Raw genomic sequence first — 17,736 nt, 5'->3', positions numbered from 1 at the left:
TGTTACTATTTTTTTTTATTTTTACTAATGTTTTCATTTATATTTCATAAATTTGTTCAAACGAGAAATTAAAAAAAATGTTCGCATGTATAATCAATGATTTTTGTTTTTTACTTGTTTAATTACGGATTAAAGCCTTATGTTCAATAGATTTGTTGTTGATAACAAAGCCATTTCTTATTTGTTTTTTTTTTCTTTTTTATTGCAACAAACATACAAACATTTGGTTGTTGCTCCGTAGAGTATGAAATATGAAAAGTTAACATTAGTAATCAGTTGTAATGATACAAAAAAATGATGAATTAAATTTTTCGTAAGGATACTCATAGCGTTGTATGTTTAGTTGTCTAATATTTTCATCCTTGTTCCTATTCAGTAGTAATTATTGTTTCATGTAATATTTAGAATTTTGTTCTATATTTTCTACTGTTATGCTTGTATAATTCAACTCCACCTTATTCAAACCTCCAATCCTTTTCTTCGATGGTGTGCAAAACAGGTGTTACGATCAGCTGGACCGTGGCACATGCTCTTCTTCATTGTGATTATCTTCTTGGGTTCGTTTTACCTTGTAAATTTAATCTTGGCCATTGTAGCCATGTCGTACGACGAACTCCAGAAGAAGGCCGAAGAGGAAGAGGCCGCCGAGGAAGAAGCACTTCGGGTGAGAACATTACCTCTAAGAAGAAAATGAACGTAAACTGCGTATGTTACGTAAATGTAACAATACGTTCCTTTTAGGCAATACGGTTTGGCCGGTGCTTTTTAGTTAAAAACAAAACAAAAAACAAAAACAAATACGTTCCTTTTCATTCTGAACTTGTTCGTTGTATTGATGTCAATTTCGTTCATTTTTGGTGTAGTATCTATCATTCGTGTTCATATTATGATTCTGAAACAATGCCAACCACATAAATAATGAAAATTATTAGAAATTTTCCTTTGGATAGCGAAAGATAAAGACAATTGTTTTGAAAAACTCCAAATTTCTTTATGGAAAAGTGGTTGAAACTTTTAATCCTCGTTGTAATTCATGTGACATTTGTATTATAAACAAGCTATACCATATCAGTAATTAGTAATGATAAAAAAATACATACAAACGACTAGCATCACATAATTTAACAATTGTGCAAATATTGTGTGTGTGTGTTGTATTATGTGCAAATATCCGTTAAAATAGATGATCGGAATTTGCAATTGTAAAAAGTTTTCGTACCGTTACTAATTTGTGTATTTTATTTTTACACGTGGGTTAAAAACATCGGCGTGTAACATACGTGTAACCTGCACTGATACAACAAACACAGGAAGCAGAAGAAGCTGCAGCAGCAAAAGCGGCAAAGCTGGAAGCACAACAAGCAGCTGCAGCAGCGGCAGCCAATCCAGAGATCGCTAAAAGCCCATCGGATTTCTCTTGTCACAGCTATGAGTTGTTTGTCGGACAAGAGAAGGGCAACGACGATAACAATAAGGAGAAGATGTCCATCAGAAGCGAAGGATTGGAGTCGGTGAGCGAAATCACAAGAACAACCGCACCAACAGCTACTGCAGCTGGCACTGCAAAAGCCCGTAAAGTGAGCGCGGTAAGTATGTTACCGCTATGTTGCACAGTCACTAAACTCGTTCTTCAAACTATTACTACTACTACTATTACTACTACTACTATTTCTACTATTACTGTTATATTTATGGAACTATCGGGATCTGTTAAGATCAAGATACACTCAAGATACCTGATCACTACATCTCTTCCTTCATCACTCAATTCATTTGCGATCTATGCGACACAGTTAACGGCACATCATTTTCAAGTTTAATTTTATTATTCAGCTCTTTTCTTGAGTGTTCCAAAATAGTCAGCTTTTTTATTTACTCACAGTTCGTCATTCGATGCGTTCTATACACAATATTGATAGAACAAATGAAATATGTGTTAAACTTAATTATTGCTGCATAAAAAAATGTGTTTTTCTTCATATTATGTTTTATCAGTCTGCTGTAGTTACACTTTGCATTTTACTAGGTTCAACAAATTATTCTTATATCAATGCACACATAAAACACCTATACACATACACATACATCACAGAACATCGTTTACAATGATCCTCTCTATTGTATCCTCTACGGGTAGATTTGAAATAGTGTGAACTTCTCCGGTCGTTGTCGTAACACTCAACTCAAATATGCCAGCTTCTTGTCGAATATGTATTGCATTGTTTTAAATAGCAAGTATCTTCTTTAGTGAATCATTGACATGTTTAGAGTCAAGTGCGATGAACTTACGTAGCAAATGCAAAGCAAGATTGTACTGTTTTACATTTCCATGTGCAACAGTTCTTTCATGGAAGCAAGCAAGCATGCACATGTCAATGTCTGCAAAACATACAACATAATTTTGGTATATTTATTTCGTTTTACTACTAAAGGTGTTATGTATCTCTTAAATATACGTATATTAAAAGCTAGGCGTCTTGTTTAGTAAAGAAACGACACTTGAACATTCACTCCACAATACACATTTGTTGGGATTCGAATGACTGTTTAAACAGTCTGTTGATGGTCCAGATAGCAAAATAATTTATGTGGTAAACTGATACATATCGAAAAAATAGCTTCTCGTTTATCGTGTTTATGGTTGAAGTTGCATTATTTCACAAATGTTCTCAATATTCAATCATTTGGATAAAAATTATTGATATTTAATGATTTAGTATTCGATACTTATTACTAGTTTTGAAAAAATAGCTTTTCTGTAGGGTGCATTTAAAACTATCTTAAATGGCTTTTTCTATTTTCCTATTCTAATGAATATAAGACAACATTCACAGTGAGGCACTAATAATTCCTGGTTGTAATATCATGCATTCACATATACGTGCTCCAGTATTCATAATTGGTTTTTTCATTTTCAACTGTTATGCTCATCTGTCAACCATACAAATCCACCGGTAACTCGTTTACACACAACCCTTGTACACGTTACATACATACAACATCCAACGAACATTACTATAATGTTGAAATACCTCAACTACAACCGACCACTGGGTCAGGGGGTCGCTACTATCCAAAAGGTAGGTTAATGGCTTTAGTTTTTTTGTTATAGGTTTTTTTTCATTTGCATCGTTATGTTTCGAGCGCGTCTGTCTTGATAAATAAAGGTTTTTGAAGAATAAACGAAACAGTTCTCTGTTCTGCTTTACTGCAATGTAAATTATGTAATGTTTGACTACTTTAATGCCAGAATTAACGGAGTATTCTATCAACATCATTCCAGTTTTGTACCGAATACGAATAAAGACTAGATATATTTTACTTAATTTCTTTCAAATAATTTCTAACAGCGTTTATCTAAATTGTCATTAATTTATTGTACGATGAAGCATTTTGAGGACAACCAGCAAATTGATATATTTTAATTTGCGTAGCTTTTCATATGGCTGTAAATAGCATGCTTGATTTATAGTAGTTTTATAACAATGCAGGTTTTTCTTTTGCGTTTTGACTTAACTTTCGATTTTAGCTCTATAATACACTTATTTAAATATACTGTTCATGTAGCTTCGGTAGTGAAAAGTCCCACCAATTTAATATTTTGAAACACAATTGATGCATATGTATAATTTTAAAACTTTTTTTATTTTAAGTTTTATTTATTCAATGATCACGAAAACACATATTGACTTATAGCAAACATATTCATACAACTTTATCTGGAAGGTTGATACGCAATTGAGTCAAATAACAGTCTTTAGCACATGATTGAATCATCGTTTTTGTTAAAGAATGGTATACAATGTACAATGTCTATGATTCAGTTTATAATATCTAAAACTCTAAAATACTAAACACTAAAAACTAAAATAATATTGTTACATCTAGGGGATATTTTTCATACATATACGGACTTGGATGTTTCAACAATATTACAAACTATTGTAAAAAAAACATACAAAATGCCACTAGTTCCTTTATTAGTGCAGTGCAGTGAAAAATGTTATTCTCAGACAAATGCAATCCTTGCAAATAACTTGCAACAGTAACACACTAACCAAATAAAACCTGTTACTTTTTAGGCTTCACTTTCATTACCCGGTTCACCATTTAATCTTCGTAGAGGATCTAGAGGATCACATCAGGTACAATCAAGTCGAAAAATGCACTGCCCCATATTTACTTTTTTGTTCCTTGTTGTCTTTTTCCCCATTTGTTTGTTATACACTACTATCTAACGATTGAATAGCATTTTATAGCATTTAAACAAAAAAAGGAAATTTTTATTTCTATATTTGAATAGTGCTTGTCCCAAACAAACGATAATTTGTTTCAAATAGTTTTCCGAATAGATTTCTTTTATTTCGTTTTGCTCCTCCTGCCTCCTCCCATTTAATACTCATACAATCTTTATCGAGTTTTCAATATTTTCTTTGTCTTTCTCTTTTCTCTCTGTGTTTTATTTTTTCGTCATGCACTAATTTAACATATTGGTTATCCCCATACTACTATCTTCCCGGCATAAACATACATGATTTACCGAAACCAACCTCATCTCAACACACTGTGATACACTGTTACAAACATTGGCATTAAATTATTTCCTGCTCCTGGTCAATCCTTTTTTCCATACATTTATTCCATAATTATCTTTCGAAATCCATTGCTTCCGTGGCGGACTTCATCAACCTGTGTGACCTATGCATCTGGCCAACATCATGGAATAATCTTCAGTTCACGATACGTAACGGTAGAGGACGTTTCGTTGGTGTACCTGGTAGCGATAGAAAACCATTGGTACTCTCAACATATCTTGATGCACAAGAACATTTGCCATATGCCGATGATTCCAACGCGGTAACGCCGATGTCGGAGGAAAATGGTGCAATCATCGTTCCAGTATACTATGCTAATTTAGGTACACTATAAAATATATTACTCCTTCAAATTCATAAGACATTGCTCCCTCCATATTATCTCTCTTTATCTCTCTCTCTCTCATTCTTCCGCTCTCTCATATTTTTCACATTTTAATTAACCATCATCAACTAGTAACTATTGTTGGTCGACTATTGTCGACCATCAGTTTTACTTCTTACCGACAGTAGTTTTACGTCATACTGAGTTAAAATATACATACTAACTGTTTATTTCTCTTTATTGTAGCAGTAGAATGGTTTCTCATCAGTAAATGCATAATGTGTTTAGAGAAGGATTGCCATACTATTTTCTTACATTTTTAGTTGACATAAAGCATTGCCAACAAATGTCACACAGTACTGTTAGCGCATCACAATAAAGGGTCATGTATTTTTAACATTAACAAAAGAAAAAACGAATACTAATGAGAGCGGCAGATCAAACATTCTAAGAGAGATATACACATACATAATTGGGCAATTGGGATTGGAATTGGTATAGGAAAATATTTTTATAGTGTCCAGAATACTAATTATATGTTCTAACTCGATTGTGTAGCGGTAAATGCTGAGTTCCAAATTGTACAATTGATCGAAGAATGGTTGGATTTAAGAACAAAAAAAATGCAATATCTAAACGAAAGCGTGCATACACCGTTCTAATACACGACCGAGCAAGATGATAGCTTTGGCAGTGCAACGTACAACATTCCTAGTTTGAAATACGTAGTACATTATTTATTGAAGCACAAATAACAGAAAATGCATTTTCATTCAGAAAATGAACAGTATTAAATGATACATGTAATTTGCAATTTTCAACATAAGCTTTTCACATTATAGTGAACGTTTACAAACTTGTTTATTATATTCGATTACGATTCAGTTCATCTATTGTCATATTTATTATCATGCATTTTTGGTTGCAAAAAAATCCATGTACGCACAATCGCTTTCACGCATAATAACTAACAACTAAACTTAAACTAATTAACAAATTTTTGTTCTATCGGTATCAATCAATTGTTGCTGTTGGAATGTATGTGGATCCCAACAGGTTCAAGGCATTCGTCGTATACTTCACACCAATCGCGTATTTCCTACACATCTCATGGTGATCTGCTCGGTGGCATGACGAAGGAGAGCCGTCTGCGTAATCGATCTGCGCGTAACACTAACCATTCAATTGTGCCCCCTCCGAACGCGACTAATCTATCTTACGCCGACACAAACCACAAAGGACAGCGAGATTTTGTAAGCTAATCAATCGGTAGCTTCGATTGCATAATTTAAATTAACTTCACGTGTTTCTCCTTGCAGGACATGACACAGGACTGTACGGATGATGCTGGCAAAATAAAACACAACGACAATCCTTTCATAGAACCTGCTCAAACCCAAACCGTGGTAGATATGAAAGGTAAGCAAAGGATCCGTATAAATGTGTGCAGAAAGAAGCAAAAGGTAAAAGTATGTTAATAATTTTTTTATCTATTTTAGACGTGATGGTGTTGAACGACATTATTGAGCAAGCTGCTGGTCGGCACAGTAGAGCTAGTGATCATGGAGGTAATGTCGAAAGCATTATGGTTGTATATTGGTCATAAAAATATGCAATGTACATTGTATTCACGATGATTTTGCATTGTATTTCTGTCATACATTATTGTGTACCATCTTTCTTCTCGATTTTTGTGTTCTTTTAACTAAATTTGCTTATATTTTTCGTGTTCACTTTGGCTAACAAACGTTTCGTTTTGAAACAATTGATTGTCCAACGGGAAGCGAATCATATAATTTGACTGCAAAATTTTAAGATCAAGTTTTTTTTCTGTTAATGTACTCGATGTGATTCACATAAGTTCGTTTGAAATCTCTATTGGCGCACGGTATTTTGAAAATTTTGTGAATGTATGTGAATGTGAATATTTCAATTTTTTCGACGATATTTTTGGAACTGCGTACCTCGCGGTTTGCTTGTCTTTCAAATAATCCTTAACGTTTATGGGATTTCCAAAGCGGATCAGTGATATGTAACGGTTTCCAGGACATTGGATTATGAGTGCCAATGGACATTGTACCGATTAGTTTGGAAATGACCATATAGTAAAGTATAAAAAAGCGTGAAATTATTTGGCAAAAAACTTCAGAATTATAACGTTAGCTATCATGCGGAGTATTCAAGTGTTTTGACTAAATGTAGTATTATATGTATCGGATTTGTTGTGCTAGATCATTTTTAATTCTTGACGTTAACTGTATGCAGTTTATAGAAGACCACAAATTGAATATACGAATCTTATTTTTAAATGGTCATTATGCGATATTAACAACATTGGTTGATGGCAAAATTGTATTGAAATACAGTATTTGGTTTTTGTAATAAAAACACGTGGAAGTGATATTTTATTGTCTGTTTTTACATTTGCTAGTCTTCGTTTGTGTCGTCATTTCTAACGATAAGAACCAATTTTGTAGATACATAAATGTTCCATTCCACTCACCTACTTCCTTTTTATGTCTTATTTTAGTTATGTATTATGACATCATTTTGTGTGCAAAAAAGCAAAACAAAAAAAAAACAAAACCATCTTGATACATACTAATCACTGTGTATTTAATCTGTTGCTAGCGTTAAAACTCCTAGTTGACTCCACTTTCTTGTGTTTTATTTATCTTTTTTGGAGCGATAATGAGATTTCTTTCCGTATGAATAATGCCTTCCATGGTAATGAATATCAAACGAAGTATGAAGTAAGAACCTAATCGTTAACATAAGTCAGAAGAGCTTATAAACATAAGACATCATTCCATAGGAGTATTTCACCAGTAGTCTTTGCACAGTTTCATTGTTCTAGTTTAGAAAGTAGTTCTATGATGTGTTTAGACATTTGTATAATACTTTCGTATGACTTATTATGTATTCGTGTTTCGTCTGTTTGATTTAACCTTATACTCTGAGTAGCAGAGTATCTCACGTAGAGCTTCAAATGATGTTAGCGAAATTGAATTTTATTGGATTGCACTAGAATGTAAAAGCGACTGGTATTACGTCTCCAGATTAAATTAATGCATCAGTACAATTATGTTTTTGTTATGTTTCTCATAAATTTTAACATGTGTTTATGTATCAGTTTGTATTTGAGTTTTATTTACAATAACCTCACCAAGAATCATGAACGTCTATAAAATTCAATGGTGAAGAGCTAGCCGAATAAATGTACAAAACATTTCGTAAGCTAGTGAAATGGATTGATCATTGCATTTTTACATCTTTAATGAATCAGACGAGCCTTTTAGCTTACGTTTACTTCCGAACTAAAGGCTTACATTGAAATTATCTATTCTCGTATTCCTCTATATAACATTTCAACCATGCATCAACAGTTCATGCGCACACTGTTCGAAACACATATTTTAAAATGATCATGCAAGAAGCTTTTGTAAGTCACCAAATGGACTACGCAGTTGAATGAGTAAATTTTATTGTGCAAAAATGCAAGTGTGAGCAGCTGAACTTTTTGGCTTATTTCGTATCGATCTGCACTAGCATCTAAGCGAATAATAGATACAACGTATTCGTGCAGGGTAGACGGTTTTGCTTTTACTGACCGAAATTAATAAAACATTTCACTGACTGATACATACAGGATACACACAATGCAGTTTGAAAAATCTTTCTAAGCAAAGTAGCAATTCATTAGCCAACAACCAGCTTACGCTTGACATGGAACAAGATCTTAGTGAAATGCGCTATGTAGCTGAATGCTTATCATTTCTGAATTTTATGCGAAATGGTGTAAGACTGGAACAATGTTATGGATGGAGAGCATTTTGCTTCTTACTTCTCAAACATGAAATTGTAATAATAAAATGTCAGAAGGATTTTTTGTTTCCTAGTACAATGTTCAGCAGTATGGAAATAAAAACAATAATTTCATAACAAACATGAAATGTAGCCAAAAAAAAATTGGTCATTGTTCCAGTCTCTTATCGATAAAATTCATAGCTAGCAATACATTCATATCTAATCAGCGTAATAGAATATTTTGAGACGTCTGCAGCAGAATACAAAGGTCATATTTCATGCTTGCTACTAGCTAGAACACTTATAGCAAAATAGAACATATTTTATGTGGGGAAAGTTGCAATAGCAAGCTCACCACATAAAATAAGCATTAAAGGCACATTCTATCGGCTAAAAGGATTTTCAATCTCGCAACATTCATAAAGCCAGTTAAAATTTGCTGCACTTACAAGTGAATTAAAAGTATACAACAAAAAAGACAAATACAACACAAATGGAAGTGAGTCAAAACCTTTCGCACTAATGCTCGCCTACGATGTTCAGTCTCTGTTTATTACTTCCCCACAGAGGACGACGACGAGGACGGGCCAACGTTCAAGGATAAAGCGATCGAGTTCCTGATGAAGATGATCGACATTTTCTGCGTCTGGGACTGTTGTTGGGTTTGGCTTAAATTTCAGGAAGGTGTTGCTTTTATTGTGTTCGACCCATTTGTGGAGCTATTCATTACGCTCTGCATTGTAGTAAATACGTTATTCATGGCGTTAGATCATCATGATATGGATCCCGATATGGAAAAGGCTCTGAAGAGTGGCAACTACGTAAGTTTCAAACAATTTTAATGAATACGCGTTTTGATTGATTTTTCAATGCAATTTAGTTGAATTATTTGTGTCAAAATGGGATAGCTTGACTTCATTCGAGGGATCATTCGTCTAAATTTCTGTTTAATGCGTTTTTTGATTCCAGTTCTTCACAGCAACGTTTGCTATCGAAGCAACAATGAAGCTTATTGCCATGAGCCCCAAATACTACTTTCAAGAGGGTTGGAATATCTTCGATTTTATTATTGTAGCACTGTCCCTACTAGAGTTGGGGCTTGAGGGTGTTCAAGGATTGTCAGTATTACGTTCATTCCGTTTGGTAAGTATTGGTCAGGGATGAGTCTTTGTACAGCTTTTGGGCAAACGGTCAATCAATACCACGCCAAGTCTTAATGGCGATAAAATGTATAATGCTGTTTCAATTCCATCGTATTAAATGTACATCACTTTGTAGCAGTGTTCAACAAATACAGCGCGGAAAACATTCAATTCTACCTGTGGACAAAGTCGCTATGTTCATTTGAATGTTCCGACTCATCTATGACTCGTTCGGTTATTTGCGTTCTATATTGTGTATTCTGAAATATTGATACGCTTGCAATTACAGCTAAGAGTGTTCAAACTGGCAAAATCCTGGCCTACATTAAATCTTCTTATTTCCATCATGGGCCGAACAGTTGGTGCCCTTGGCAATTTGACCTTCGTCTTATGCATCATCATTTTCATCTTCGCCGTGATGGGGATGCAACTTTTTGGCAAGAACTACACAGGTAGTGTGAGAAATGCCAACATGTGCTTGGGAGATTGGATATTTGGTTCAAGATCCTCGCTACACTTCTTAACTACTACATTTTCTCACTCTCTCTCTCTCTCTATCTCTCTCTATGTCTCTATTCCTCTCCGCTATATGCTGAACAATCGTTCAACAATGCATTTAGAGCTATTTTTTCTGTTTTTAATTTACCGTATAAAATCTAATCTATAATGAACTTTCTGACCTGCTACCGCTCTGTTCTTATTCTTACCAGACTTTCCAGCTCATGAGCTCACATTCAGTAAGCTGATTCATAAGCAAGCTTTTATTCATTACACATTTAAATCAAGATATCCAAAATTATAATGTGGACTCAACTAACAATATTTAATTTAGCTAATTTAACAAAGAACCGTTTGCTGAATGTGTAGCTTTTGCTAGCGCGAGGTCTGTTAAGGGTTTTCCACTAAATCTCTTTCCCTCGGTTAAGTATTGAACGCTGCGACATTTTTCTCTCAACTCTGCATACCTGTTATTAGCTGCTAGGCACTGATAAACTCTATTTTAGTATGAACACATCGGCATTAGCAGCATTAGCTATTTTGCAACAAGCGTACTAGAATTGCCAATATCGCGCTTATCTATGAAGTAGATAAAAGATCTTACGATGTAGTCGAAGACGAAGGGAATGGATCTATACGAATACTTGCATAAGCCATAGAAGTATTCGATTGCAATTAGTGGATGTATTTAGATGAAACAGCATGGTAGGGTTTACCACTGTACTGGATAAATACAATAATAAAAAAAAATACTACTCTCCCATGATCCCTAACACGAAGGAACATCACTGAAAGGAATATTGACTTGTTCTGATAGTTATAAGAAAACATACGGTTGATGAAAAAAATGCTTTCTATTACTTGCCAATTTTCTCTACTATCTCTCTTTTTCTCTCTTTCTTCTTTTTCATGGTTCTTTTCTTTCTCACATTAATCGTATGTAATTTATACACTTCTTGCGAAAAAATTAAAAAAAATGCAACAAACACATATACCATAACATGCATCAACAACATCGCTATCGTACGCATACTCAAAACCATTTCGCATTAAAAACTGTACAAATTAAAACTCATTTTATTTTGCGATCTGACGCATCATCATCTACCACAATAAAAACCTAAAACTTACGTTACACGCAAATCATTTGAAACAAAAAAAACAACAGCTTCGAGTCTTTAAGCTCGCCAAATCCTGGCCAACGCTGAATTTACTCATTTCCATCATGGGCAGAACGATGGGAGCGTTAGGTAATCTGACGTTCGTGCTCTGCATTATCATCTTCATCTTTGCCGTGATGGGAATGCAGCTGTTCGGAAAGAACTATGTCGGTAAGTAGCTAGCTCTGCAATGGCGCAAAACACTTTGTGATTGAAAGCATCGTACAAGACAACCATAAATCACAGCGGAAAAAACAAGGCAATCGTTACGTGCGCAAAATTCGTTCACTCCGAACCATTTTGTATAAATGTACACATTACACTACATACTAGTGAGATTTGGCAAGAGCATGGAAAATAGTTGATTGTGAATGGTATTTTCAACGGTGGCCAGTGCTTACCACTTCCATAGTACATAATAGTACAATAGCTGAAGGGTGCTTTTGCTATGCTTTTGCAAAATAATAGTTCTAATGTAGTTCAATGAAGCCCCTCAAATGGTTGTACATTCGTAAAAAGACTAGAAACATAATTCGAAAGACTAGAGATGAAACAATGAATAAGACTGAAGGTAGAGTATTTAGCGTACAATATCCATTGTTTCTTAAACATATTGCTTTATGTTCAAATATGCGCCTTGCAAATCAATTACAATTTATAACTTTTTATCATTTGTAAGAAAATCTATGACTGCTAATGTGTCACCTAAATTATTTACAATTGTGTCGTTATTTGTTATCTGATCACTAAACACAAAGGTTTAAGGTCGATGCATCCGTATAAATTTGTGTAAAACTACAATAATTTCATTTGAGTGCCAGAGACTTCAACGATCGTATTTAAATCAGTCGCTATTTTCTTGCATTTGGTATTTTGTTCTGATTTACAGCGAACATGTACTAGACTGTTCAATGTCCGCTGGTTACTGTCTTGCATACCATTGTTTGCTAAACAAAACAAAATAACAACAAATTAAACGACAAGCTTTTAGAACAACAAGAGCTCTAGAAACAGCTTACAAATGCCTCGATAATCTGCAATCTGCTAGCTTCTCCACGCGGATTATTTGTAAATCAAGTGCTTTCACATTTTTCTTAGAGTGCTGGTGAACGCCTAATCCTAATCGCGCATCGTTCGTATTTTTCTTCAATTCTATTCGAAATAAATTCTTCCAGATAATGTGCATCTGTTCCCAGACCAAGATCTGCCAAGATGGAATTTTACCGATTTCATGCATTCCTTTATGATTGTGTTCCGTGTGCTGTGCGGTGAATGGATCGAATCCATGTGGGACTGTATGCTTGTTGGCGATGTGTCATGCATACCATTTTTCCTGGCTACGGTAGTAATAGGAAATTTAGTCGTAAGTAACCTAGCATTTGCATAGTCGTGAGTGTTCACCCATAGTTCACCAATGACTCTATTTTGCAGGTTCTTAATCTTTTCTTAGCTTTGCTTTTGTCAAATTTCGGTTCTTCATCCCTGTCCGCACCAACGGCAGACAACGAGACCAACAAGATCGCTGAAGCGTTTAACAGAATATCACGCTTTTCTAATTGGATCAAGGCGAACATAGCAAATGCACTCAAGTTTGTGAAAAACAAATTAACGAGTCAAATAGCATCGGTGCAACCTACAGGTAAGCAAATACACCTTGCTTTGTAATAGGAAGAAGGTTACTATCCACTTACACTACCGCTACTAATATTAGCGCTAGTGTGCGATCAAACTTAAGTTTATTTTGTATTGCCCACCGTAGTGTAGATAGTTTCCAACCAGAATCCCACCAAAGGTTGCTGATTTGTGATAATTTCGGGGTTGTTTGACATCAATGTGCTATCGGATGCAATGAGTGAAGCGATCGATACATCTTTTGTAATTGGTTTAGATATAAAACGTATGACATTAAAGTTTAACAAAACTTAATAAACTGAATGTTACATTTCTATCTTAAAATTTACATAGTAGGTGCGCAACTTAATTTCCGTTTATTTGCAAATTTGTAACTATCCGAGCAAACGTAAAGTTTCTGGTAAACTAGACCTACAAACTTTTAAGATATCTAATTAATACAAATACCCAGTGATACGTTTAGCGGAAATCGCACATCGTAAATATTATGCAGCATATTTAACCGTAGCAGTTATATGTTTTCTGTTACGAGTAACACCAACTCGTAATAGTATCGTTAACTTCAAAATGCAGTGTTTTCCAAACATCCTGCCATCCTATTACCGTCATCAAAAAAGATCGAATTTCGAGATTTACGCAAGGTTTTAAAAATAGGCAGCTGGTTCACCATTTAATCTAAAAATGCATGAATTAAAAAAAAAGCAGGATAGTAGTTGCGCATCTACAATGTAATATAATATAATATAATATAAGAAACTTGCTTGAATTGGTGTGGCACAATCAGTGTCCAAAATTTAAAACCATGTCAAATATTCCCCGAAAGTGTGTTTCGTTTAGTGTTAGCAATTTTCCATTTGATTAGCATCGTTAAAAGTGGATTTTATCCTTCTACCGAAAGTAGTAATAGAGCTGTATACTATCTGTTGCTAGTTTGGTAGTAATTCATCATGTATTGTTAATACGTTTGTGTGTTATGAAGAAAAAAAAACTAAAAAAAGACGTAAAACCGAAAATTTTTCGAGCATATGTGTATCGTTGGTTAGTGTCTCGCTTAAGGTAATTCGATGTTTGATTGTGTCCTTGTAATATTACAAAATAGCTTCGGAATATTTGAAGCATTTTATAGAGAAAGATAATTATCTATTATGATTTTGAGTACACTACAACTTTTAAATAGCATGATAACGCAATTATTAAAAAAAAAATAAATAAACTTCCTACCCACTCACTCTTAAACAACATTGTTTTAAAAGAGAAAAAGAGTTTTAAAAAAGCAGTTTGCAATTTACTAAAGATATTATTAATTTGCGAACGTTTTGTCAGTCGTGTCAAAGCTACTTTCGCGGAATAGCTTGTAATCTTACCCTGTTTAACGGAGCAAGTTAAGCTAACTACTACCTATAGTACTACTAAGCTTTCTCATTCTTGTTGGTTGCACCAACAGTGACAGTGGCTATTAAGGATATAGCTCCAATTCCATTTGATTTATGAATAATTCTGGAATTTAAAGCTGTTTGATTTGAGGGAACATTAATTTACATACATAATAACGCAGGTTTTGATCGTGTTGATATTTTTACGCAAAATACCAATACCTACTACTTTCGATGATTTGTACAGTAAACTGTAAATGTATTGTTCGTGTTGTGTTTACCTACTGTTCTTCCCCAAAATAGTATGTGTTTTGCCACGCTTGTATTTTCTTTCCTGATTGTGGTACTTTCCTGATGATAGTAGACATCGTTGTCGTTGTCGTTGTTTGCATTGAAAAAGGTTGTTTGCATTTCTTTGTTGTATTTTGATGAAATGTCTATGTGTGTATGTGTGTGTGTGTGTGCTCTGATATTTAAAATATCCGTGTACCAACAAGCGATTCTTAATTCAAGTGTATCAATTTTTTCTCTCGATTTATCTACTTCTATATTATAAATGTTCCTATGCTAACTGCACATTGAAACAAACTGCGTAAAATGGAATACTATGCCATATGCCATTTGTGAAACTTCCGATGTTCTTCTCTTGCTCGACTTATTTTGGATTCCACCGATTGGAAATTATATTATACCAATGGTAATTTATTCCATTTGAAATCATAACGAAAACATAATATGGTACCACCGTATGAATATGTGAAAATTATGCACAACCGTCCATATGGAAACTGAATCATGACACACAAACAAACAAATATACAAACAAACAAAAAACACATGCATTAGGCAAAGGAGTATGTCCATGTATATCTGCAGAACATGGTGAAAATGAGCTGGAACTTACTCCAGATGACATACTGGCTGATGGGCTGCTGAAGAAAGGCATCAAGGAACACAACCAGCTGGAAGTAGCAATAGGAGATGGAATGGAATTTACCATTCACGGTGATCTGAAGAACAAGGCAAAGAAAAACAAGCAGATCATGAACAACTCAAAGGTACGTACTTCTTTCTATCGATACTTTCGCACTTTCGCATCCATTCATAGATTCTGTTTAGTATGGGTTTGAGATTTCCGTTTTGTCATATTGTTCATCAAAACTTCCTCACAGTTTACCCATTTCATTTTAACCACTACGGCACATGAACTCATTTTGTCTGCATCCTGACAGTTTTTATACACACACTCATTCACTTTACTACAAAAAAAACTTTAGCTGCTAAGCAAAACATTAATCTCATTATGTGTGTATTATGTCTTGATAATTAGGTGATAGGCAATTCTATTAGTAATCATCAAGATAATAAATTAGAACATGAACTGAATCATAGAGGCGTGTCCTTGCAGGACGATGATACTGCCAGTATCAAATCTTATGGCAGTCACAAAAATCGCCCATTCAAGGACGAAAGCCACAAAGGCAGCGCCGAAACGATGGAGGGCGAAGAAAAACGTGATGCCAGCAAGGAGGATTTAGGAATTGACGAAGGTATGTACCGACGTTCCCAGTGCGAATGAAAAGTCCTTCTTTCACACACTACAAATGTTCTGTTCACTTGTCCAGAGCTCGATGACGAAGGCGAAGGCGAAGAAGGTCCGCTAGATGGTGAGCTTATTATTCACGCCGAGGAGGATGAAGTGATCGAAGATTCACCGGCGGACTGCTGCCCGGATAATTGCTATAAAAAGTTCCCAGTGCTCGCTGGAGACGATGATGCTCCGTTTTGGCAGGGCTGGGCAAACCTACGTCTCAAAACGTTCCAGCTGATTGAGAACAAGTACTTCGAGACTGCTGTAATTACTATGATTTTGCTTAGTAGCTTAGCATTGGTAAGTGTGTCACGAGCAATTGACGATCGGACTTCCTGCTCTTCCAACGATTGATGAGATTAATTCCTCTGACTTTGCGTTTGATATGATCGTTTGTTCTGCTTCTTTCTGCAACCCTACAGGCTCTCGAAGATGTACATCTTCCACAACGCCCAATCCTGCAAGATATCCTTTATTATATGGACCGAATATTCACAGTGATATTTTTTTTAGAGATGTTAATCAAATGGTTAGCTTTAGGTTTTAAAGTATACTTTACGAATGCTTGGTGTTGGCTTGATTTTATTATCGTAATGGTGAGTATAATCGTCCTGTGCGTCGTGAAAACCATTGACTGGACCCTCATATAATTCTGTTATCTCCATATCATAATACATAGCAAAACAATCATAGTTAACAATAATTACTTTAGCCATAGTTTCTCACACAATCACACAAACAGCAATAGAGGGAAAACAATTACCTAAGCAAATTAGTCTTGTAACATATTAACCAATTATATATAATTAAGATAAGTAAACACACAATGTGTGATATATGTGTATCGGTTAAATTAAGATGATTGCGTTTAGTGCATCTTCCTGCTAATTATCTTTCGTTGATTTCCGTTTCATTGCGTATCTTTTCCTTCGTTCAATGATTTTTTCCCCTTAGCTATCGCTGATAAACCTTGCCGCTATCTGGGTGGGAGCGGCCGATATTCCAGCGTTCCGTTCGATGCGTACACTGCGCGCCTTACGCCCGCTTCGTGCCGTATCACGTTGGGAGGGTATGAGAGTAAGTACCAAGGCACTTGGTTCACTTGCGTACATTTTGATTGCTAAAGAGGCACTCTACCTCTCTGGGCTTTGATGGTGTACCACTTTGTGCAGTGACATTGTTCGTGGAAGCTATCTTGTTCTTCCTTCAATCTCCTACATTCTAACTGACGAAACACGACTGTTATCTACTATTTCTTCCTTGTAGTCTTCTCTATGTTTGTATAGACGTGTGCTGTATTTCTTCAAAAAGTTTGTCCAAAGAACCAATCTGTCAATCTATCTATCTTTTGTTCGCGTTGCTGGTTTATATGCGTTTAAGCAAAACGTTTAACGCAGCTTACAGTCTACAATGTGTAATATTCGATGTTTAGTATAACGGAACACTTTCTGTAACGGATTCTTCTTAAGTGTGAAAATGTACAACTTTCTAACATTTGTAAAACGTTCATGCAGAATCAGTGCGCCATAATTGTTTGCGTTTCTGACGAAAACGTTAATATAAACCCTAAATGATGTGGAACGTTTGAGAAACACTGTAAATGACAAACAACC

General features: G+C 35.0%; 1 protein-coding gene across 50 annotated transcripts in view; it reads left to right on the top strand.

The window, feature by feature from the left end:
• LOC125769886 (sodium channel protein para) overlaps positions 1-17,736 on the top strand; it is a 50,982-nt gene that overhangs the window by 18,263 nt on the left and 14,983 nt on the right. For 2 of the 50 annotated variants that reach the window (XM_049438888.1, XM_049438878.1), the window contains 16 exons: positions 500-664; positions 1,311-1,511; positions 4,083-4,145; positions 4,735-4,918; positions 5,977-6,173; positions 6,240-6,339; positions 6,420-6,488; positions 9,271-9,548; positions 9,697-9,870; positions 11,536-11,698; positions 12,703-12,890; positions 12,959-13,166; positions 15,409-15,590; positions 15,863-16,082; positions 16,158-16,423; positions 16,546-16,719. In XM_049438888.1, the coding sequence (XP_049294845.1) occupies positions 500-664; positions 1,311-1,511; positions 4,083-4,145; positions 4,735-4,918; positions 5,977-6,173; positions 6,240-6,339; positions 6,420-6,488; positions 9,271-9,548; positions 9,697-9,870; positions 11,536-11,698; positions 12,703-12,890; positions 12,959-13,166; positions 15,409-15,590; positions 15,863-16,082; positions 16,158-16,423; positions 16,546-16,719 (2,832 nt within the window). Of the gene's footprint in view, positions 1-499; positions 665-1,310; positions 1,587-4,082; positions 4,146-4,734; positions 4,919-5,976; positions 6,174-6,239; positions 6,340-6,419; positions 6,489-9,270; positions 9,549-9,696; positions 9,871-10,158; positions 10,322-11,535; positions 11,699-12,702; positions 12,891-12,958; positions 13,167-15,378; positions 15,591-15,862; positions 16,083-16,157; positions 16,424-16,545; positions 16,720-17,077; positions 17,201-17,736 lie in introns of all 50 variants that reach the window. The other 48 variants (XM_049438873.1, XM_049438863.1, XM_049438890.1 and 45 more) reach the window with 42 other exon arrangements.

Source organism: Anopheles funestus, chromosome 3RL (assembly GCF_943734845.2).
Source record: "Anopheles funestus chromosome 3RL, idAnoFuneDA-416_04, whole genome shotgun sequence".
NCBI lineage: Eukaryota > Metazoa > Arthropoda > Insecta > Diptera > Culicidae > Anopheles > Anopheles funestus.
The sequence above is the reverse complement of the archived record's forward strand: the minus strand, read 5'-3'. Positions and strand labels throughout refer to the sequence as shown.